The 25667-nt window shown below is 34.4% G+C and overlaps 2 protein-coding genes and 1 pseudogene across 2 annotated transcripts; all 3 read left to right on the top strand.

Annotated features, from left to right (window-relative positions):
- The first annotated feature begins 3171 nt into the window (after positions 1 to 3171).
- Positions 3172 to 5328, top strand: LOC142530070 (peptidyl-prolyl cis-trans isomerase CYP26-2, chloroplastic-like). Its single transcript, XM_075635834.1, has 2 exons — positions 3172 to 4131; positions 4964 to 5328. The coding sequence occupies exons 1-2, from the start codon at positions 3323 to 3325 to the stop codon at positions 5094 to 5096; spliced, it is 942 nt and encodes a 313-aa protein (XP_075491949.1). The 5' UTR covers positions 3172 to 3322; the 3' UTR covers positions 5097 to 5328.
- Positions 5329 to 5405: 77 nt separating this feature from the next.
- LOC142530069 (transmembrane 9 superfamily member 9-like) lies at positions 5406 to 7060 on the top strand (annotated as a pseudogene).
- Positions 7061 to 14965: 7905 nt separating this feature from the next.
- On the top strand, positions 14966 to 25506 carry LOC142528646 (DExH-box ATP-dependent RNA helicase DExH3-like). The gene is made up of 19 exons (XM_075633732.1): positions 14966 to 15456; positions 15762 to 15916; positions 15992 to 16079; positions 16313 to 16540; positions 18152 to 18247; positions 19461 to 19649; positions 19748 to 19907; positions 19989 to 20119; positions 20378 to 20545; positions 20632 to 20904; positions 21484 to 21678; positions 21767 to 21970; positions 22082 to 22151; positions 22249 to 22397; positions 23264 to 23569; positions 23868 to 23927; positions 24029 to 24181; positions 24304 to 24414; positions 24584 to 25506. Exons 1-19 carry the CDS (start codon positions 15100 to 15102, stop codon positions 25046 to 25048), a joined length of 3558 nt encoding a protein of 1185 aa, XP_075489847.1. The 5' UTR covers positions 14966 to 15099; the 3' UTR covers positions 25049 to 25506.
- Positions 25507 to 25667: the final 161 nt, after the last annotated feature.

The following is a 25667-nucleotide window of genomic DNA, read 5'->3' as shown; positions in this document are numbered from 1 at the left end:
GAAAATGGAAAAATGCAGCCAACCCGTTAAATCTTCAAGCATGGAGTTAGATCGAGATTTTCACACACAGAGCAACATTTAACAGCATATATATAGCGTATATGATGCAGAAATAAAAGTACGTGGAGTGCCTTAGAAATTTGATGAACAAAACGAGAAGAGGGAGACCCGGATGGATTTCTTTTGCAAGAACAAGAGCACACCGACGGAAACTTCAGCTGGAAATGAAGAATACAGAGGGGATATTGTTTAATGAAGGGGTGCCGGTTGGTGGGGAGGGTAGTGTTAAGTTTAGTAGGTCCTTAGGTATTTATTAGTTATTTAATTAATAAGATAATGGTTCCTAAATGGACTTTTAAAAATTTAAAAAGAGCTTTAAGCTCAATAAATTTAAAAATAGACCCATTAAATCCAAACATACTCTCGAAAAATATTTCGTGTTGAAAAGTTTTTTTTTTAAATATTAGCCACCCTCAAAAAGTTCCCTGATTCGATAAAATTCGCGTACCGTTAAAAATAAAAATAATGCGGTTAAAAATACCCAATAAATCTCAATTATTGAAAAATAACTTTAAAATATCTTATATTAATTAATAAAAATTAATCGTGTAATAAAAATAATTTTCTTGAAAATTTCTCGGTCTCCGATCCTCGTTTGAGCGCGAAATGAACTTAAAAATCATAGTGCATGAACTTTTAAAATTTCATGAATTAAATCCTATCATGCAATAATAATGCGTAAAATGTATAAAAATAATTAAACACAATTTAATAAAATAAAAATACATTTTATGCTTTAAAAGAATTTAATAAAATACCAAAGAATTTAATAATTTGCATGTACGTGGTTTACGTGACCCTTCAAATTTTCGGGACGTTACAAAAAGTATCCAAGGATCATAGCTCAACGTGCATGTCATGTATCGATATATGTATAAAATTATGTGTGTTAACAAAATATTTATTTTATATATCGATATACCAATCATGAATGTCGTGTATGGTACATCAACTAAACAAATAAGTCATATAGACACATATTTTCAGTCAAATCAATCAAGCATATATTATATGATACAGATATTCGTCGTGTGTTATTCAGTCGTAACATACCTCAATTTTTCGCCTCCAGTCAATGTAGCGTGATCTACAATTAAGATATTAATACCAAAACTCAATCGACATAGTCAAAATATTCATTTCAATCAATGAATTCATTTAATTGCAACTCTATTAGCGTGCATTGTTCTTTCATAAGGGATGTTTGCTCACCCCAAGGGGACTATTATTGTTTTTTGTGTATGGACACTGACAGATACAAAAGACTGGAGATGATACTTTTGGAGGAAATCAGACTTGAGATTGTTTGGTAGTGTATATCTCAGTATATTTATAAATATATCGTAACATGTCCTGGAAATATGAGATGCTTGTGTATATTTATTTAATTGTGTCAACATGTTTTATAATGTGATGTACGACGAGAATTTATTATATATTATTTTTAGTATTATAGTCACATTTGTCACATTTTGGGGTAATGTTAAATGAAAATTTTAAATTGTTTCTGCTCTGATTAATTAACTCTAATTAAATTGTGTGTTAATAACGTTTAGGAGTTAAAAAAACCCACCGAAGATACGTTCAACTCAAGTTGACCAACAAAGAATCACTTGACTTACCAGATCGAACCTGAGATATAAATTTTTGGTTACATCATATTTGTATGCATTTAGAACTTATGAAATATATATATCACTTTATTATATTATATATTATTTATATACATTATAATTGATGGGAGAAGGTTCAATAAATTAATATTAATTAATAAAATAAGCCAAATATGCAATGGCTCAAGCCTGTCAAGCACTCTTTAACATCTATAAATAGATGTCTCTCTTATGTCCAATATACATTTTCACGTCTTTTCTCATTTTATAGAATTATCATCTATGAAGAACTACATTGAAGTGACTCACCAAATCGGACTCGAGATATAAATTTTTTGTTACATCATTTTTGTGTGTATATATAAATTATGAAATATATATAATACATTGCATTTATTTATAATTTTTTTTGTTAAATTTCACGTAGTTTGATAAATTTTTTAAAATCACAGTAGTTTGATAAACCTTTTAGAAAAATACCATAAATTGATTAAAAAAAAACCATCGCCTGAGCTAGCTCCGCCATTGTATTTTGCACACAGATTTTCTCTCTCCCCTCTTTTCTCTGTATTTTAATTTTGCATGCAAATATTTTTAAGTTTTTTCTCTTAAAATATGAAATTGCAAGATATCAACTCTCGAATTTGAATTTTTAATATGTGCATTTAAAATCCGAATTTTAGAATTAAATTTGAAACTTGATTCAATTTTTTATACAATTGCCCTTAAATTTAAGTTTACAATAAAAAAATTCTTGAATTTAGATTTTTAAATTTCAAATTAATAGCATTCTAAATAATTTAAAGTTTGTATGACTTTAAAATTTTTAATGTTATTATTTTAAAATCGAAGTCGTTGTACGTTGAAATTTTTTTGCCAATAGTTGTAAGTACCGGGACGTAACAATAACATTTTAAAGAAAAAAATTCGATTATCATACTCGTTTTTGTTCATCTGATCATCTAAACTCGTTTATTCCCAAGCCTATTTATATTTTCTCCAACAAAGTTTCCATCCAGGACTAAAAAATCTTGTGAACCAAATATAGATGTGAAAAATTGATTTATTTTGTTTGATCATATACCATATATCTATACTATAAATAAAACAAGAGCTTTTAATAATAACTATATTTTGATTTAATCTTTTTAAAAAAATTCAAAATTATATTTCACACAACTCAACTTTATTTAATGCATACAATTTTATTCTTGACCACCCTTCATTGATCTTTTTTCCATAATTTTCCTTAGTTTTTTTAATCATATTTTTAAATTTTTTTCTTTATAATATATATTTATTTATGAATAGTTATTTATTTATATTTTCATAATTATAAAAACATATCACTCAATCTAATATTAAATATAATTTTGTAAAATATCAAAATATGTTTAATACATAAATAATATATGTGCCAATAACAATAAATCAGCACAGACAAATGTTTTTTCAAGTAATCTATAATATTTTTTAATAAATAAATATTGAATGTTTTGCTGTCTGCACTACAAGGTTCCAGACAAAATTTTATGCCACGAAACGAATACAAACTGCAGCTGCTTTCTTCCTCATCCAATCCAAAACACAGCAACAAGTTTCCACCTTTTCTCTTCTGCTAATCGCCAAGAAATCGATCAGATCCGCAAATGCATTCTTCATCACGGTTTCTGTGTCAAATCCACCAGCTTCCCCTGAAGCCACTTCAGTTTCCTGTGACGCAAACTCCCCCCAATCCAATCCTCCGCCGGGACTTAACCTTTTCGTCCTTGCTGCTAATCATGATGGACCCTCTCAACCCGCAACCACTTCGAGCAGAAACATTGGTGATTACACCGGATAAGGCCATTGTTCCATGCGTGGATAAAAACCCAGAAACGGGAAAGCAAGCATTTCTTGATGTGTCCATAAATGGGGAGCCTGTTGGCAGAATCGTGATTGGACTGTACAGCGACGTTGTCCCATCTGGGTCATCCAGGTTTAGTGGTCTTGTCTCCGGGGCAGGGGGCGTGAGCTACCGCAGTAAAGAGTTCGTAAAAATCATGCCTAACTACGTGCAACATGGTGGGCTTCGATATTACGGTGGGGATGCGGAGATAGCCAGGAAAACCGGGAGTAAATTGCCGGTACTCGACGGTTTAGTGGACGAATTGGAGAAACAGAATGGTTCTTGTGTAGGGACCAAGAACGTGGCCAAAAGTGTGAGCATTATTGTGAGGGATCCATTGAAACCGCCTCCGAAGCTGTCGCTGGTTGCGACAGAAGGGAAGCTGGAAATCGGTCAAGACGAAGTCGGAACGGATCCGAACGGGACGGAGTTCGTGATTCCGACGAAGGACTCGCCGGAATTGGATGCCTCTGCTTTGGTGGTGGGGAGAGTGATTGAAGGAATGGATGTTGTTGAGAGGATTGGCAGAGTTGAAACTGTTAAAGACAATACATCTTCTCCTTACTTTAGGTACTCTTTCTAACCTCCAAATTCTCCAAGCATTTTAGGCATATTTCTCTAAAGACAATCATATTGTATACACACACATATATATGTAATGTAAGTATGTATATATATGCAATATGTTAAGATTTGAACTCAATTAGTTCCAACTATGTTGACAATAAATTTAGTAGTTACACGAGCTTGGCTAGAATTCATGCCTCTGAATTTTGTACGAGCCTTTAGGTCATACGCTAGAGTAAATTCAAATCCAAAAAAACTAGCTTTCTAAATGGTATATCCTTTCAATCTTATGATCTTTGGTCGAGCTGATTAAGATCGCGCGACATAGCAGGCTCCTTGAGAAATTGATGATTGTGACGGCTGTTACAATTTTTACGAGAAAATTTGTAAAATAACCTCCGATCCCTCATTTTCTTAATTAAACAGTTGATCAAGTTAAAAAAACAAAATACTCCAATTTTTATTCACCTATTAGTATTTGATTTATGTAACTTAATCCAATCTATAATGCAAATATATGTCATGTTATGGATACGGGTCCAATGAAGATCTATCTTCAGGTAGTCGTTTCTTTGTAAAGACTCTAGACTTAGTCGATATCTCGTAAACTTAGTGTGGGATCATAGCAACTGCTCTGAAATTTTCATGAATCCAAGTGTAACTGCTGAAATTTTAATGTGCCCTAGATGTGCGCTGCTGATATCTGAAAGTTCAAAATTTTAAACAGAAAATCCATGCTGAGCAAAAATTCAAGAATGTGTGTTATCTTGTTTTAAATTTGAGTATACTTGAAATATTTATCTGTTCTTATCTAATCTTTGCTTAATGCGGAAAGGGTGGCCAAGCTGATAGGAGACAAAAGGGCTGTGGTAGCAGAAAGAGGCTTCAACATAGCAGAAAGAGGCTTCAACAGACCTCACTCCAAAGTGGTGATCACAAATTGTGGACTCATCATGGACACTACCTAATCTTATCTTTTTTCCCTAATGTATTTACAATTTTGGACTTTTTTAATCAAATTTTTTCCCCACTTTGTTGTTTAGTATTTAGCTTGTTTTTAATATATTTTGCATAGGAAAAATCCGCAAATAACTCAAGGAAAATGTCAGATTAGAATGTGTTGAACAAAGCTACGTATCTTCCAGTTTTTCTCTCTGTTAGGATTCTTGCTTATCTTCTAGTTTCCTTTTCTTTCCTCTTCCCCAATCCTTCTATGATATACACACAGAGAGAAATTCAATCTTTTATCAGATTTTTGACATTTAACTGAATGAAAAATGAATTTCTTCGAGAGACTGCCTGGCACGATTCAGATGTACCTCTGTCGCTTGGCAGGTGGCTACCTGATGTTCGTCCTTCACGGCTTATATCTTCCCGGCGCCGGTCATAAAGATTTTGTCCAGGAGGATCCTCTGACGGTGAAAGTGCAGAGATTGGCCTCAGTGAAAACTCAACTTCCATATTCCTAGTATTCTCTCCCTTACTGCATACCAAAGAAAATTGTAGACCATAGGGTGAATCTAGGGGAATATTTCTTAGTAGTGTTCTCGTTCCGATCTCTCCCTACAAGTTCAAGAAGTGAGAACCAAAAATGTGCAATGTTGTTTGTCGCACTATCCTTAATGCCAAAGATGCAAAGGAATTGAAACAGAGGATTGATGACAATACTGGGTGAACATTATATTGTATAATCTCCCTCTAGATATGCCATACAAACAGATCTTATACGGATTACTCGGTGCATCAACATGGTTTCCCGGTTGGAGTGAAAGTGCAGTATGGTGGAAAACCAGAGCACGAGTATTTTATCAACAACCATTTGACATTCACGATAAAGTATCACAAGGATGAAGAAACTGATGCTGCTAAATTGTAGGATTTGAAGTCAAACCATTCGGTGTTAAGCATGAATATGAGTGTAAGGATGGTAAAATTAGTTTGACGAACTGCACTGTAACTGGCAATGATTCCGTCTAGAAGTTGAAGATGAGAAGGAAACTATTTTCACCTATGACGTGAAGTTTCAGGAGAGTGAGATCAATGGGCTTCTAGATTGGATACCTATCTGTATATGCTTGATAGTTAGAATCATTGGTTATCAGTCTTAATTTCGTGGTTTGCTGTTATTCTTCCTTCGGTAATGGTGGCAGATATTATGCCTTATGATGTCTCCCGGTACGACAAATTGGAAGCTCAAGAAGAAGATGAAAAAACTGGATGGAAATTAGTTCGTGGTGATTTTTTCAGGCCTCTTACAAACTCAGATTTGCCGTGTTTATACTGGCACCGGTGTTCAGTGTTTTGGGACGATTCTAGTCACAATTGTCTTCACTGCACTTGGATTCCTTCCTCCTTGGAACCGAGGGGAGTTGATGACAGCTTCGCTATCTCTTTGGGCATTCATGGGCCTGTTTGCAGGCTACACCTCAGCTAGTCTCTACCAAGTGTTCCATGGAACGGAATGGAAAAGATGTATTCTTAAAAATCGTTCCTGTTCCCTGGAACAGTGTTTGTCATTTTTTTCATCTTGAATGCTCTAAGTGGGGGAGAGGAATCATCTGGAGCATCTCATTTGGGGCCATGTTTGCATTAGTCCTTAAGTGGTTTGGTGTCTACGTTCCACTTGTTTTTGTAGGTAGCTATGTAGGGTTCAAGAAACCCGCCATTAAGGGTCCAGTAAAAATCGACGAAATTCTGAGGAAAATACCCGAGCAAGAATGATATGAATATGATCGAGGTGGCATGCTAATAGCTGGTAATGAACAAGATTCGAGGACAAATCCTTTTCTCGAAGGGTTCGTGATGCATGGAAGTGAGTATGGAAGTCATAGGATCATTGTTCAAGTGTTAAATGATGAGAGAGACCAGAAGCATCCGCGCCCGAGCGGTAAAAAGTCGCGCCCGAGCACCATACTTACTGCCAAGAAGACGAATTCTAGAACCCTCCACGCCAGAGCAGTCAAATCCTACCGTTTGAGCGCCACACTTACTGTACAAGATGATGAATTTCAGAACCTTCCGCACCCGAGAGGTCAAATCTTACCGCTCGAGCGCGCTTCCTTACATGAATTTTAGACTTTGACCTAATTTAGAATCCTAGATTATTTGGTAACTTATTTTGAGTATCTTTTTTATATGTAAACAACATATAGACGAATTTTCATGATTATCAAACAATTATCTTGATTTTATACAAAAATATTTTGATTTTTCTCTCAAAACTTTTCAAGGCTTTTGCTGTGTTCTTAAAAATCAAACTTATCAAGGATTTATTCTTTGTGTCGTTTGTCGATTGATCTCATACGGATTGTCAAAAACAAGTTCTTTGAAAGTTCGTCTGATTCTCAATTGTTTCAGTCGTGAATATTTGTTGCTAAGTTCATAGTTTAGAGGTGAATATCATAAAATCGTTGGATAACACAACGTTCTTTTCTTCATCGTATCGAGGGCGTGACTCTGTTTCTGAGCGCATTTGCTTTTCGTGATTGAAAAATCGTATCGTTTGGTATCAGAGTTTTGCCTCATTGAATTCATGTAAGTACTTGAGTACGAGTGCATTTTCTTTGGAGTGACATGTGAGTATTTGAAGTGAGGAGAGGATTAAAAAATAAAGACGAGTGCATTTTCTTTGGAGTGACTGTGAGGATTCGGGTGATGAATATTTTGTTATTCTACTAACGTTTTCTTGCAGGTACAATATCCAATAGGAAAATGGAGAGGGAGGTAGGAGATAGTTCGAACCAAGGGTTGTCTAAGGTTCAATTGGAGGCGTTGTTCGGTCATCTCAGTAGGTTGATGAAGACCGAGTTGGAGCCATTACATGAGCGGTTGGATAAGCTTGAAGTTAGTACTAGTGGGAATAAGTCTAAGCCTACATATTTGGGTAGAGGAGAAGGCGGGGATGAATATGATTTGGGTGGAGACGAGGAGAGCCAAAACGAGAATTGTGGTAGGAACGTATGAGATATAGGGTTTGGTAAAGGAAGAAGAGAAGTCGTACGTGGTAGATACAATGATGAGAATAAGGAGGATAATAATATGAGTAGTATTAAGACGAAAATTACATCGTTTCATGGGAAATCTGACCCGGAGGCATACTTAGAGTGGGAAAAGAGGATAGAGTTTGTGTTTGAATGTTACCACTACTCCGAACAAAAGAAGGTTAGGTTGATGGTGGTTGAATTTCTAGACTACGCTCTCATTTTTGGGATCAAATTGTGATTACTAGGATAAGATATATTGAGAGACCCGTTAAAATTTGGGATGAGATGAAAAGGGTCATGAGGAAGAGGTTTGTACCCAACCATTACTATAGGGAGATGTTTAAGAAGTTGCAGAACTTGAAACAAGGTACGAGAAGTGTCGAGAACTATTATAAGGAGTTGGAAGTAGTCATGATTAGGACGAATATTGAGGATGATAATGAGGTGATGATGACAAGTTTTCTTTGTGGTTTGAACAGGGAGATTCAAGACCAAATGGAGCTTCGACACTACTTGGATCTAAACGAGATTGTGCAAATGACCATAAAGGTGGAGCAAAAAAACAAGAGGAGAGAAGTTGGCCGCACCACCCAAGTGTGGAGTGCATCAACTCTTGGCATTCCAACGTTGCTACACATGAAGAAGGCAAGAGGGAAGCCAAGCCCAAAACAGAAATTAAGCAAGATGTGCCTAAACAAGGGGTGCAAGATAAATATGAAACTCCTATTAATCGTTCTACAGATATCAAGTGTTTTAGGTGTCAAGGAGTTGACCATATCCTAGTCAATGTCTTAACAAAGAGGGTAATGATAATGAATGCTTATGGAGAGTGTGAATCTCAGAGTGATAGAGATGATGATGATGATAATGAGATTGATAAGATGTCTGAGTTGGATGATTCTGATGAGGGGTATGAAGCAGTTGTAGGTGAAGCATTAGTGACGAGGCGTGTCATGAGTGGCCAAGTCGAGGAGGAGGAAACCAATCAGAGGGAGAACTTTTTCCATACTAGGTACTTTGTAAACGAAAAGGTTTGCAATCTTTTTATAGATGGAGGGATTTGTACCAATGTAGTTAGTTGTGAGATGGTAGAGAAGCTGAATTTGCCTACTTTAAAACATCCCCAACTATATAGGTTACAATGATTGAATGACTGTGTAGAAGTGAAAGTAAACAAGCAAGTTTTGGTGTTCTTTTCGATTGGTAAGTATGTTGATGATGTATTGTGTGATGTGGTGTCAATGCATGCTTGTCATATCTTGTTGGGTAGACCTTGACAATGTGATAGGAAAGTGACACATGATAGTTTCAAGAATATGTACTCATTTATTCTAAACACAGAACCGATTGTATTACTTTCCTTGTCCCCAAAACAAATATTGGAGGACCAATTAAAGAAAAGAAAAAGAGATGAGGCCTAAAAAACGTTCAAAAAAGTGAGACGACCTTAGAAAAAGATATGGTCGAAAGAAAGAGTGAGATGATCATAGAAAGAAAAAGAGAAGAAAATGATGAGAGGGAAGAAAAAGAAAGAGAAAAAAGGCCAAAGTAAAGAAAAAGAAAAATAATTTGATGGCCCAAAAGAGTGAGATCGAGAGTTGTTTACTTTTGCATAAGTCCTTTCATATACCTTTGTACAAAGTTGTTTATTCTCATTGTGATGTTATAGCCGGTTCAATCTCGAGCATGATTATTTCTGCTTTGCAGGATTTTGATAAAGTCATGATGAGGAGGTGAGCAAGTGTTGATAGTATGAGAATGCAATTGGATGGTCTATATGAATTTGAGAGCAATCGAGATGAGGTAAGGTTAGTTGCCAGCGCAACATATAAGATGTATAATTTGATTCCTTACCTTAATTGTTGTGTTGTTTTCAAGATTTTAGAGGAAATTCTAAAAAGGATGTTTTTAATAGAGATGATTGTATCTTTACTTTTGTCTCTAAGTTTTATGGGTGTGAGAGTTATGAGAAGTTTAATGCATTGAGTTTAAACATTCTTGCATTTGATGTCTCACGAGTTGCTAAATTGGGGGGAATTGGTGGCTACAAAAATTTATATGCATTAGACTTAGATTCTTGTGATGTGATAAATGATTGCATAGATATCACATTTGGTGTTTCATTTTTGCATGATTTATATTCGGTTGGTGATGATTTTGAAAGGTGCATAATTGAATACGATAATTTCTCATTCATGATGAATATATATCTAAAGAGAATAAATTTTTCATTCTATATTCATTGCATGAATTACGTGATAGTGATGAGTATTGTAATGACTTGATAATTGACATATTGCATGAATATATGTGTTGGTTGCATATGAAGCGATATGTTGAGTGGGATTGTGAAACACGCATTACATATAGGAAAATAGCTTATAGGCTAAAGTCTTATATATTGCATGGGATAATTCATAGGAAAATAGCTTATAGGCTAAAGTCTTATATATTGCATGGGATAATTCATATACCTAGTGAACTATGGTTGTACACATGTATGGATATATTTTTGTGTTAACTAAGTCTCAGAAGGAGATGAATCTGATATTTGTGATAGTTAATGATGTTTTATCATTTTGTGTCATTCGTTATTTGGTGTATGTTGAAGTTGATGAGTTGATAGTGAAGACAACAATGAAGTTATGGTTCAAAACGTTGATGGAGCACGGAGGCGATAGCACCTACAAACCTGAGTTTAAAGTAAGCATGTTGATAATTTAATTGTTTTTATTACTAACGTGCTTTGTTTTTGTGTAGTTAGCCAAGATTTGAGGACAAATCTTTTTTAAGAAGTAGAGTATGATATGAATCTAATTGAGTGTGGCGTGCTAATGCCTGGTGATGAACAGGATTCGAGGGCAAATCCTTTTCTCGAAGGGTTCGTGATGCATGAAAGTGAGTATGAGAGCCATATGATCATTGTTCAGGTGTTAAATGATGAGGGAGACCAGAAGCCTCCGCGCCCGAGCGGTAAAAAGTTGCGCCCTGGCGCCACGAATTCCAGAACCCTCCGTGCTCGAGCGGTCAAATCCTACCGCCAGAGCGCCACACTTACTGTACAAGATGATGAATTACATAACCCTCCGTGCCCGAGCGGTCAAATCTTACTGCCCGAGCACGCTGCCTTGCTTGAATTTTAGACTTTGACCTAATTTAGAATTCTAGATTATTTGGTAACTTATTTTGAGTATCTTTTCTATATGTACAGAGCATATAAACGAATTTTCATGATTATTAAACAATTATCTTGATTTTATACAAAAATATTTTGAGTTTTCTCTCAAAACTTTTCAAGGTTTTTGCTTTGTTTTTAAAAATCAAATTTATCAAAGATTTATTCTTTGTGGAGTTTGTTGATTGATCTCATATGGATTGTCAAAGACAAGTTCTTTGAAAGTTCGTCTGATTCTCAATTGTTTCAGTCGTAAATATTTATTACTAACTTTATAGCTTAGATGTGAATATCATAAAATAGTTGCTTGTTTCAAAAGATCGGGACAAAACACGTTTTTCGTTTCATCGAATCGAGGGTATGATTTTGTTTCTGAGTGCTTTTACTTTTCGTGATTGAAGAATCGTACCAAAGAATGGTTCATGAACCCAATCAACCATATTAATGGGACTGGGAGGCATGCTCCCATTCATTGTAGTATCCTCACATCAGTTCTATTGCAACTTAGGATACCTCTTCTTAGCATTCCTCGTCCTTATTGTCTCCAGTGCCACAACCAATATATTCCACAACTATCACCAGCTCGGCAGAGAAGACTACTTGTGGTGGTGGATATCATTTTTGACCTGGTTCATCTGCACTCTACCTCTTCCTTTATGCTGCATACTACTTCAGAAACTTCCAACTTCACTAAATCAGTACCCGCCGTTCTCTATTTCGGGTATGCGCTCATTGCTTCATTTGCGTTTTTTGTTCTCACCGGCACCATTGGTTTCTTGGCTTGTTTCTGGTTCACTAAAACTATCTACTCATCTATCAAGATTGCCTGAAAAATTCATGTGGGGGTTCGAGTTGATAAAATAAGTAAGCTCTTGATCAATATTAGGAGTTCGATTCTTCTAACACTTTATCGGGTGAGCTTGTCGCTTTACCTGACTAGCGTAATTTACATGCTATTGCGTTAGCTCTCGTAATGCGTAGAAGGGTAGCGAGTAGGAGTTTATCCTAATACAAAAAAGGTTGATCAAAGTATAAGCATTTGGAAGTAGAGTTTGAATCATCGAGGATCCATGCAATTTAGTTTATTTTTACCCCAATGTATAAATTAATGCACATAAATACCAATTATATAACAAAAATTTAAAATTTGATTTTTTAAAAACAATTTAAATCATTTTGTTATTTATATGATCCAATCTTTTGTCATATTAGACGAATAAATTTTATATAATAAATTATAATTAACATAATATATAAAACGAAGTAAACTGAAACAAATTTAAAAAACATATACATATATATATAAACATAACGTTTAAAGAATAATAAACTGAAAATCAATCATGTAGGATCGATGGCTTATCGCTTTACCAAAAGCTATAGTTAGTAGTAATGGTGCAACTCAAATATTTTAAATCGCACAGCAACTCAAGCACCACGATTCGATCGCTCTACCAAGTAGGGACAATTATTGCACCCAACAATCTCCCTCCCAATAATTGCACTACATGCAATCAATGAGAATAGAACTCGTGACCTTGGCTCTGATACCAATTGTAGGACCGAGCGCTTGTCGCTTTACCAAAAGCTATAGCTAGTAGTAATGGTGCAACTCAAATCTTTTAAATCGCACAGCAGCTCAAGCACCACGATTCGATCGCTCTACCAAGCAGGGACAATTATTGCACCTAACAAACCAAATTATGGATTTTATCAATACATACATAATAATTTACATAAGTGAAGCACATTAAGGATAAATAATTATCAATTTAAAATATTTGCGACTACGTCATCAAAGCAACATCAAAACTAATTAAATAATAATATTTATAGTAAAATATAACTCAAAATATTCAATTCAAATTATGTTTAACCTCGTACAGGACTTTTTTACCTTTGGTTTTTTAAATTCTATATAATAGAAATTAAATTTATATCAAAATTGATCTTTTATGACTACATCGATGACTATTAATTTCTTGATAAATACAATTTTAATATAATAAGTAAATCAACATATGTAATGGAAATACACATTTAAATAAGATTATCTAGTAACTATCAAATAAAATCAAATAAACTCATACAATAATTATTAAATATAAATTTTAAACCACCGATAGAATTTTCACCATAAAAATTTGAAATATAACCAAATAAATAAACTTTCATACAAAAATGTTATTTTTTTGTATTTGTTGAATTAGTTAGTTTGATTTCAAAATAATTAAATAAAGATATTAAAATACTATATGTAAAAGTTTTAATCCTTTAACAAATATTAATCAATGATCATTATAATTTATATTTATTATAATGATTATGTTATATATATATATATATATATATATATATATATTACAATAGAAAATAACGTTTGTGTCTCATCAAAACAATATCAAAATTAATAAAATAATAATATTAATAATTAAATTTAATCCATAATATTCAATTTAAATAATATTTAACGTCCTATATAATTTTTTTACCTTTTATTTTTAGAATTCTATATTATAAATAATTAATTTTATATAAGAATCAATGTTTTGTAGAATATATATATGATTATTAATTTTTTGTTAAATACAATTTTTAAAATAATAAATAAATAAATAAATATATGTAATGAAATACATATTTAAGTAAGATTATATAGTAAGATCAAATAAAATCAAATAAACTCATAAAATAATTACTAAATATAAATTTTAAACTATTGGTATGATTTTCATAATAAAAATTTGAAATATAACCGAATCAATAAACTTTCATAATTCTTTTTATTTGTTGAATTTGTTAGTTTGATTTCAAAATAAGTAAATAAATATATTAAAATATCATATGTAAAAGCTCTAATACTTTGACAAATATTAATCAATGATCATTATAATTTATATTTATTATAAAAATTATATCATTTATATTTTTTTACAGCAGAAAATAACTTTCATATCTTTTAATTGCTCATTAATATCTTTTATTCATGCATTACAGACTTAGAGTTTTGATTTATGATTGATTTTGAAGAACAGATGCATATAACATTTTAGTTATATAATTTAATAAAATAATCAAGCATATGACATATACATTTATTATAATTAATTTATTTAGATTTTCAATTTTTTTTTGAATTTTTATTATTTTTTAGAATCAAAATCTAAATTATAAATGTATTACATTATAAAATTTTTATATGAATGATTATTAGCTCACTTTAAAAAATAAATATATGTGAATATATATATATATATAATCAAATAATTTTCATATACATTAATTAATGAATAATTTTTTAAAAATTTATAATATATATATATATATATATACAATCAAATAATTTTTATATACATTAATTAATGAATAATTTTTAAAAATTTATAATTTATATTTTTCATCAATTCTTCAGATATTAATCATTGTTATATATATTTTTATGTATTTGTATGTGCTCAAAGTTTATATATATATTGTTGGGTGCAATAATTGTCCTTATTTGGTAGAACGGTCGAACCGTGGTGTTGTGCGGTTTAAACGATTTGAGTTGCACTATTACCATCAGCTATAATTTTTGATAAAACGACAAGCGCTCGATCCTACAATTGATATCAGAGATAATGTCACGTATTGAGTCTCAATTGTAAGGAGCGCAGTTATTGAGAATATGATAGAGTTCAAAATAACGAGTTCTCCATAGTCTCCACCTCCGCTATAAACCCTAGCCACATTTCTGATTCCAGAGCAATTACAATACTTAATAATGCCATGTTATTTATCAATTTGCTGCCGTAAACTGTTGAAGTCTCAGCCATGACTTTCTCTTCGATGTTCATTCAGAAAAGTTTGAAATTCAAGCTCAGTGCCTTGTCTGTGGCAACTCGCACACATTCGCGTCCTCTTTTGGTTCGCAGGTCTTACAGTTTGCAGCCATGCAATTTTCTTTCGCGAAAAGGCGTCTCCTTTACTGCTCTTTCTCCTGTTTCATCTGTATTGAGGCGGCATAGAATTGTTTCTTCTTTTGCTGCCGCTACTTCGTCCCCTTCATCTTCGTTTTCTTTCCCGTATACCTACCAGCGGAGTTTGGGATACGGGAGGTTTGCTTACGATGAGTACCCGTCGGAGGAGGATTCCGACCGTGAAGTCAGTCCGTCTTCTAAGCAACAACTGGTGGGTGGATAGATTTGTGTAACTTTTCTGGCAAGTTAGTTGGTTTTTGTATATTTAATTAATTTATTCCTCCTAGAGAATGCTAGATGGTTTTGCTTCCTTTGCTATATTTTTCGTTTGCGCATGTGTTAACTTTGGAGATAACGTGAGCACTGAACATAAAATCAGAACGTTAATTCATTAAAATATTGTGTTCAAATTGGAATTCCTGCAAAAGGGATTCCCTTTTCAGTGGGCTCAGTTGGTTAGATATCTATTTATCACGCATTTTCAAGTATTCTCTGTTATTAATCTAATATTTCCAGGGTGATTCGACTCTTGATAACGTTGAAGAGTGGAGGTGGAAGTTGACCATGCTTATGCGCAACAAAAGCGAGAAAGAAGTTGTGTCCAAGGATAAAAAAGACCGAAGGGATTTTGAGCAGCTTTCGGCATTGGCAATCAGAATGGGATTGCACAGGTACATGAAGTTTTGCCTAACTTACGTTATTCTTTTATATTCCTTTGCACTTGTTTATGACATCTCCATTTGCAGTGGTCGGTATGAAAAGGTAGTTGTATTTAGCAAACTCCCGTTGCCAAACTACAGATCAGATTTGGATGAGAAGCGACCTCAGAGGGAGGTATTATCTTAGTTGTATTAGCTCTCTTTTTGTGTGTTGCATAATCCTAAATCCTAATTCTGTTGATTGTCGAAAGAAATGGATTTGTTCTAAGTGATTTTAATATCCATCAAGTTTACATTTCTAGCTATGATGACCAATGTGTCAGGCAAATGCTTAAAATTTCTCAATTTTTGATATCTTTTCCTCATTTTTTCGTCTTGTTGATTTGGATATTTCCTGCATATCTGTAGGTGATGCTACCAATTGGGTTGCAAAGACAGGTAGAGTCTCATCTTAGATCACACCTTTCTAGAAAGGCTGTGACGAAGCATGATACCTTTTTGACATCAAGTGCAGCCCATAGCCTAGCACTTGATGGACCATATGAGCCTGAGGAGCCCTCCACCCAGAATGTTATATCTGAGACTATTGTCAGGCGAAGGAGCTTGCAAATGCACAATAAACAGCAAGATTGGCAAGTTAGTGTTTCACAGATGTAAATGACTATTACTAGTGCTGACTAATTATGTGGTTACGGTGACCTCTTATCCTCTAAATTCCATAGTAGTTTTACTTGTGAATTCACTTGTAGATATTGATTGCATTCTTGATATTTGGATGTGACCCACTGACTTCTCTTCCTGTAGTCTGCTTTGTATCACGGTTCACATTTCGTTTGGATTCCAATATTTTCGATTTGCTGCTTAAAAAGGAGCACTTGAAATGTTCTTGATCCTCTTCAATTTCTTGTGTTGTAGATTGAAAACCAGTGTTTTAAATGACGGTCGAGGTGGCTGCCTATGCGGTAGGCCGCCCTTGACCTCCCCTGCTTTTGCATCAGACGACCTCTTTAGGCGGCCCTAACCAACCGGCAGCCGAGGCGGTCAATAATTTTAAAATTCTTGTCAACTCAATTAATTTTAAAAACCTAGTCAAAGTTAATTAATTTAAAAAACCTAGCCAAAAGTTAACAAATTTCAATTTTATATCCTTTCTTTTTATTAATAACAATGGTTGAAAATATTTAGATGCATACTAAGAAGAGGAATAGGTTCGAGATATCAAGATTGAATGATCTTGTATATGTCAAATTCAACACCAATCTAATGAAGAATAAGAAAAATAGGTGGAGATTTGCTTCTATCATCTCAAGCTAGTGAAGCTCAAGGTTGGTTTGTTGATGGTGGTGGTGAAGATGAGGTAGAGCCGGGTTTAGGACTTACTTGGAGGATGATAAATGAGGCCTCGGGAGCGGATGAAGTGCTACAACCAAAGAGAAGTGCAATGAGCATCCTCATTAGAGAACTTGATGATGATTTAGATACATCGGGGGAAGAGAATGAAGAAGATGTTGATTTTGAGTCCGATGATGGGAGAATTATGAATGTTGTTGATAATACATGTGTAGATGATTTAGAAGATTAGTTATGTTTAGTCTAGTACTTGTTGACATAGTGGATTTAAACTTTGAATTTTAAACTTAGTTTTTCGGTAAAAGTAATTATATTACTTTATTAGTATTGTTATGATGATGAATCTTTATTAATTATCTTGTTAGTTTGCATTTATATATTTATTTGCACCTTGTCTAGATGATATTAAATTGTATGAAGCTTTTTTATTTTTAAATTAAATATTATTTAATTACACATTTTACATAAAAAATGATGACTTTTTTGTGATTACATTGCATTATTATAATATTATATATGATTGCCTATAAAAAATACTTAAAAAAATTCAACCACCTAGGCGGTTTGCATGATTATATATGTTTACCTATAAAAAATGCTTAAAAAAATTCGACCGCCTAGGCGGTCGAGGCGGTAGGCGGTCACTAACTGTCTCGCCACCGCCTCCCGCCATTTATAACACTGTTGAAAACTATCCCAAAATGACGCAATCATGCTTTTTCCCACCAGTAGCCAAATAGCTATATAATTAGGACATATTTGTAATCGAGTATGGCTGATGGGGCTTTCGGAAGATTGGATATAAGCATGTGTGATTGATGAATTGCCGAATGAAGTATATTGCTTCTAAACATTTGAAAATTGTGATTTTAATGATTATTATTTTCTGCTTTAAAGGAGTCTCCAGAAGGCCAGAAGATGCAAGAATTTCGACGAAGCCTTCCCTCGTATAAAGAGCGAGACTTGTTACTGAATGTCGTGGCCCAGAATCAGGTATCATTGTACTGTTCAAATAGAGAGATTCTTTTATATATTGTTTGTTCTACTCTTTTAATTCAAGTTTGTCATTTGAGTTTTATTGGAGGGATTTCAAAGTTGCTCTGACTTTTGGTATCATTATGGTGATACATTATTGCAGTGACGTGGTCTTTATTCAAGATATTTGAACAGTTTTGGCATCCTCTGATAAATTCTAGGATGAATTTTTCTTCTTCCTGTTTTCTTCTATATTAGCAGTTGCAGATCTTAAGATACTGACTGCAGACTGCAATATCAAAATAGATATTTTTGGAAAGACAACTAAATATTTTTTAAGTGGTTGTGAGCCTGTGACGAACTACATAAATGCAAAAGTATTGTTCATTAGGATATTTGCCAAAGCAACTCTTCAGAAGCTTGTAAACTGAGGATACGAATAACTAAAAATAGATGTGCGTAATTTTTTAATCACCACATACATCCTTAACAATTGTAGTCGGCTTCTGTATTTCATTTCAGCCATCCTTTTCTAGCCCAGCAACTCCAACAAGCTTATACCATAGACATTAACCGTAGGTGTTGGTAAAGTTTGTTGTGCACGCACTGCTTTGGTGTTTTTTACTGTGATGTCTTGCATGTGAGGAGAAAGGGTAATGGTTTTGATGGTCATGGCGGCATCACTAAAACTGGTACCTGGTATTAAACCAGTGCCAATGTTTTTCACTGATCGGATAAGCTTCTGACCCTGTCAAAGCTGGATGATGAACCAGTTCTTTCAGTGTAGAAGTTTCTGAAATCAGGGTCATTTATTTTTGCACAACTGTGATCAAATCACATAGGGAAATTGCATTTGAGTCATGCTATTTAACCCACCCTGATACGAACAATTTGCAAAAATTTATCTATATTTATAGCTAAGATGTTTTCCCCTAGTATCTATATTCCACAAATCGTCTCTGTTCAGTGGTTTTTTTGTCATTTCAAGTTCTCAATGGTTGAGTGCCCACTCTTTAGGGGAAAAGTGCTGGTTATATTTATTAATTGACTGCACGTAAATTTCATGTGTTTGGAAACTGATGATTCTCTTCTAGATTTGTGTGATGAAAGGTTTGCCATATTTTATTTATTATTTAATCAGCTATAAGGAACTTTGAAGAAATTTTCTGTATTAAGTCACCAATTACGGTCGTGACATACAAATGACCTTGACTGACAGTATGTTTGTCAGGTGGTAGTTGTCTCTGGTGAAACTGGCTGTGGAAAAACTACACAACTCCCTCAATACATCTTAGAGTCAGAAATCGATGCTGCTCGGGGGGCTGCATGCAATATTATCTGCACCCAACCAAGAAGAATATCTGCTATTGCTGTGGCTGAAAGGGTTGCAGCCGAGCGTGGTGAGAAGATAGGAGAATCTGTAAGTCTTTTGCCTATTGGTGCTTAACATTATTCTTTGATAAGTTCTCTAATGGCTATATAGTAAAGACCTTATTTGCTGGGCTATATTGTTTGAAGGTTGGTTACAAAGTGCGGCTGGAGGGAATGAGGGGGAGAGATACCCGTCTCCTGTTTTGTACTACCGGAATCCTTTTAAGGAGATTATTGGTTGACAGAAATTTGAAAGGTGTAACTCATGTTATTGTCGATGAGATTCATGAGCGCGGAATGAATGAAGGTATGTCATTGGTAACTGATAATTTTATTTTTTCTGTTTCCTGCATTCTTTGCTTTTAGTATCATCTGCCTTTTATTGCAGACTTCCTTCTAATTGTCCTGAAGGATCTTCTTCCTCGTCGACCTGAGCTGAGACTGGTTTTGATGAGTGCAACCCTAAATGCTGATCTTTTCTCTTCTTATTTTGGTGGTGCTCCTATGATTCACATTCCGGTAGGTTCAGACGACTCTTGTTTACTTTATTGCATGATGTCATGCTCCGCGTGATCTTAATGCTCCTTGAAGGGAAACCATAAAATCTGAAAATGCTTGATCTAAAATGGCGGCCTCCTGTTTATGTAGATTTTATGTTCTCTCCCTCATTGTGATTTTAGCCCCACTTGTACTGCCTTCTTTCTTTATTTATTACCTCTTTTATGATCGATCCAATTGATCATTCTGTTTTCATTGTAATTTGGGCCTTATAACCAGGGATTTACGTATCCTGTTTGGAGTTATTTCCTAGAAAATATTCTAGAAATGACTGGCTACAGGTTGACACCATATAATCAAATTGATAATTATGGTCAAGAAAAGATGTGGAAAATGCAGAAGCAGGCTCTTAGGAAGAGAAAAACTCAGATAGCTTCAGCTGTTGAGGTTAAAGTTTTGTACATTCAATTTTTGGTTGTTTGTTTTATTGTTTAAATTTTATTATTTAATTTTCTTCATCCTTGAAATTTCAGGAAGCTCTTGGTGCTGCTGATTACAAGGAGCATAATTATAGGATTCGGGAGTCTCTCTCTTGCTGGAATCCAGATTCTGTGGGCTTTAATCTCATTGAGCATGTGCTTTGTCATATTTGTCGCAACGAAAGACCTGGTGCTGTGCTGGTATTTATGACTGGTTGGGATGACATAAATTCTTTGAAAGATCAGCTTCAAGCCCATCCACTTTTTGGAGATCCAAGCAGGGTTCTATTACTTGCGTGCCACGGTTCCATGGCCAGTGCAGAGCAGGTGAATTGGGTGTTTTTTTTCTCCATTTGCTAATCTTTACTCTTTAGTGACAGATTTTCAAATTATCTGAAAGGTCAGCACTCATGTTGGTATAATTTTTTTTCTCTGGGGCATATTTGACAATTTTAGTATGCCAATTTCAACATTGCAATGCTTTAATTACTCAGTAGCCGCCAAGTTACGTTTGAAGTTCAATAGGGTAGTTTATATAGCAGTATAGTGTAATATTGGTACAACCTCTTTGCAATGTTTTGTTTTCCCCACTGCATAAAAGTTGCATATAACACACATTTTGAATTGAATGTATTTCTCGATATCTGCTTTATGATTAATGAGGGAAATTGTATATTCATTTAAGGCACCTATTCATGGACTGATGCAAAGTTTATTAAGATCCAGTGTGGGACAGGAAAAATAATTGTTGTGATAAATTGCTACACGATGAGTGTGATCTAGAGGCCTATCTTCTTGGTTGTTTCTTCAGAGAACACACTGATAGGAAGCTCCTCTTCCCTTTCTCCGCTGATTGATAATTTGTACTCTTTGATCACTTTTTCCCTTTATCCAACCTGAAAACAGAAATTGATTTTTGAAAGACCCAAGGATGGAGTTCGGAAGATTGTTCTTGCAACTAACATGGCGGAAACAAGTATCACCATAAATGATGTAGTTTATGTGATTGATTGTGGTAAAGCTAAAGAGACATCTTATGATGCAATAAATAACACTCCATGTTTGCTTCCTTCTTGGATCTCGAAGGCTTCTGCTCGCCAAGTAAGATTCTGCTGAATATTTGAACTTCATCAGACAATATTGGATAATTCATCTTTGCGAAAGTGTTACTAATCTTACTTTTAATCAGAGAAAAGGCAGAGCGGGTCGTGTACAACCAGGCGAGTGTTTCCATCTTTATCCTAGATGTGTGTATGATGTCTTTGCGGATTATCAAGTGCCAGAACTTCTGAGAACTCCTTTACAGTCTCTCTGCTTGCAAATCAAGAGTCTACAACTTGGAAGTATTTCAGACTTCCTATCTAAAGCCCTACAACAACCTGAACCTTTATCTGTAAGCTAAATGAAACACATAAAATAGCATGTGACTCACCCTATCATCCATGGCCTTAGCATTCAATTATACTAGATCTTCCGTTATTGGCTTATTTTTTCTGAGTCTCAGGTCCAAAATGCCATCCAGTATTTAAAGATAATTGGTGCCTTGGATGAAAATGAAAACCTTACAGTACTAGGTAACTATCAAGCTCTGATATTTTTCCCCCAATATTTTAAATTTTGTAAGAATATTCAAAGTGATAAATTAACAATGTTACATTGGTATACTTCCAGGACGCAACCTGTCCATGCTTCCAGTTGAGCCGAAGCTTGGAAAAATGCTCATATATGGTGCTATTTTCAATTGCTTAGATCCAATAATGACAATTGTTGCTTGCTTAAGTGTCAGAGATCCATTCTTGATGCCATTTGATAAGAAGGATGTAAGTGATATCAAACTTTACCTTTGACATTTGTTGTCTGAGACTCTGAGTGGTTTTTATGATTGGGGTGTGAATGGTTTTCATCCTACCTACTACATTAAAATCAAAATCATTGGACCAAAGGACAAGAACTGAACTTGTAACAAAATTAGATTCTAGGATATTTTTGGAAAATAACCAAAAAACCATTAATTAAAAGTTTTATCTAAACACCCGTTTTACTAAATTTTCATGTCAAAGGTCCATTTTGTTAAAAGGGAGAATTTTCTTTCAAGATCACCCTTGAATATTTAACATATAATTGTTGTTGTATGATAAAAATTTGAGTATAAAGCTTTAAAATTCTATTAATTTAAATATAAAAAAAATTGATTTTAGTCTAATTCTAATTCTAATAAATAAAATATATGAGATGATTTTGTATATCTATATATCATTATAAATATTTATTTCAAATCTAAAAACGTGTATATTTAGTTAATGTTTATCTTAAATATTTTAAATGAACTTATTAAATATTATTTTAAAAGTTTAATTTAATTAAAAATTAAATTATTTTCATCAGTGAATGTTAATCTTTTTCTGATTTAATGCCTTTATGTGCGCTAGGTTAATTGTAAATATACGAACTGCCACACTGGAAGGGTTTATATATATGGGCCAGTAGAGTCCCTTAAATATTGATTCAATGTAAATCTGTCTTGGTTCCCTGGCAATTCTGGTATAGTGGTATTTAATTTTTTTTCTGGTGGACACTTTACACCCTTATCTTGTACACTTCCTCTTCTAGGATCACTTTCCATACTTGACAATTTTCTCTAAGGTTGAAAAAATTACCTTCAGTGATTTATTTACTTGTTCCACAGCTGGCTGAGTCTGCAAAGGCACAGTTTTCTGCACGTGACTACAGTGATCATCTATGTCTGGTGAGGGCTTATGATGGTTGGAAAGATGCTGAAAAGCAGCGATCTGGATATGAGTACTGTTGGAGAAATTTTCTCTCTGCACAAACTCTAAAAGCCATTGATTCCCTCAGGAAGCAGTTTTTTTATCTTCTTAAAGACATCGGTATAATTGAAAGTGAGGAGAGTTGCAACGCATGGAGTGGTGATGAACATATCAATCGAGCAGTTATATGTGCTGGCCTGTTCCCTGCAGTAAGCTTTGTGGTGGTGAGTTACTTGGCCATTTATTGTATTCTCTTTTTTGTTTACTTGGGTTCAGTCCTCAATTTTCTTCCCCTAAAATTTGGTACCTACTTGGTAAATGGGTGCACAATTTTTTTCCACGCATCATTTTCTTCTGGTTTGAGATTCCTTAATTCCTGATGTAAGACACGAAAAGTTTTTCCCATTGAACTTGTTTTGAACCACATTGTCCCATTACGACGGATTCTATCATTCCTTGATACTATTAGACTGGCTTTTCTTTATGCATTTTATGGAAACTTATCGAAATATGTTTATACAGAACAAGGAGAAGTCGATATTATTAAAAACAATGGAGGATGGTGCAGTTCTTTTGCATTCGGTGAGATACTTGAGCTACTTTTAAAATGCTTTGGTGAACATGTGGTTTTTATGATTATGTTGTGTTCATCATGGATTAAAGCATTTTTCTTTTCTGGTCAGAATTCTGTTAATGCCCAAGAAAGCAAAATTCCATTCCCGTGGCTTGTTTTTAATGAAAAAGTGAAAGTGAATGCAGTGTTCCTTCGTGATTCAACTGGAGTACCTGATTCGGCAGTTCTCTTATTCGGAGGAAAAATTTCTAGAGGGGAATCAGTAAGTTTATTTTTCCCTCGACCCTGAAATTGCATTTTTGTTTCATAGAATTCTTTGCTTTTATAGAAGTATTTGCTTTTGAACGTTGTAGTAAATCTTTCCTTTTTCCTGCTATTTGATAGGACGGCCATATGAAAATGCTGGATGGATATCTGGACTTTTTCATGAAGCCTGAGTTGGCTGATATGTATCTGAGATTAAATAGAGAGCTCGATGAATTTGTTCAGAAAAAGGTTAATATTTTAGTCCTCCTGTTGCAGCAAATTGTTTGAATTCTGGTGTCTGTTATTCACTTTCCATTGGTAGCTTATTTTATGTCGTGAGCTAAAGGCGTGGATTGATGTGCTTTTACATAAGTTTCTTTTTTCTGGACCCAATTGTTTTTCCTTTCTGCTTATGCAGCTTTTAAATAAAAAATTGGACATACAGAGTTATAGTGAACTTCTATCAGCGGTGGGATTATTGGTCTCAGAGGACAAGTGTGAAGGAAGATTTGTGTTTGGGCGTCAGATATCAGCACCGTCCAAAAAGAAATCAAAAGAAACTCGAGATTTAGGAAGTGGTGGTGGTGATAATGCGAAATCTGACCTACAAACCTTGCTTTGTCGGGCTGGACATCAGGCACCGACCTACAAGACTACCCAACTAAAAAACAACAGGTTCAGATCCACTGTTATATTCAATGGACTTGATTTTGTTGGCCAGCCTTGTGGTAGCAAGAAAGAGGCAGAAAAAGACGCTGCTGCTGAGGCTGTGAGATGGTTTACCGGTGAGAGCCAATCATCTCAAGAGACTGTAGATTATATGTCTGCCCTTCTAAAGAAAAGCAAGAAGAAACAACAGACTTCTGCTACAAGGTGGAGGTAAATTGTTTGGAATCCATTTCCGTACGCATGAATCAGTCTCACGCCAAGAAACACATGATTGTCGTTCACTGATTGACCGTTGGATATATATGCTCTGAGACTGGAGTACTGCAAGTAAGTTTCATGCAATTCCAGATCACAGTTGGGAGAATGAAGCATCATTGTTGGAAGGACTGTATTTGATTGTTTGCATAGAGTGAGACCAGCATGTGTGGTCATTGCACACCAATCCGCTATCAAAATGTATTGCCAGCTTTGTGTGGATACTTGCCAGTTGAGCACAAAACTGAGGTGACTTGCGGAGCAGCAAAGCTGATAATGTGACCTGAAAATATTACAAGCATTTTTTAAGCAGAGAAAGTCCAGCCACATGCTGGAATGCCTAGTGATTTCAAGCTTCATTTTTGCAGGTACTTCCACTTTAAAATCTTTTTAACAAAGGAATCTGCTGCATATTTTCACATTGAATATTAACACCTGATTTGCGGTAGAGTGAGCTAGGCTATAGAGAAAATGTACAGTTTGGTGTACTCGTGTAATATATGAAAATTGAATGTTACGCCTTAATTAAAAGCAGCAATCTTGGAACATTAATTGGAGTTGGTTCGGGTATGCTCCAA

This window comes from Primulina tabacum, chromosome 16, assembly GCF_025594145.1.
Source record: "Primulina tabacum isolate GXHZ01 chromosome 16, ASM2559414v2, whole genome shotgun sequence".
Classification (NCBI taxonomy): Eukaryota; Viridiplantae; Streptophyta; class Magnoliopsida; order Lamiales; family Gesneriaceae; genus Primulina; species Primulina tabacum.
Note: the sequence above shows the minus strand (reverse complement) of the source record. Positions and strands in the feature narration are given on the sequence as shown.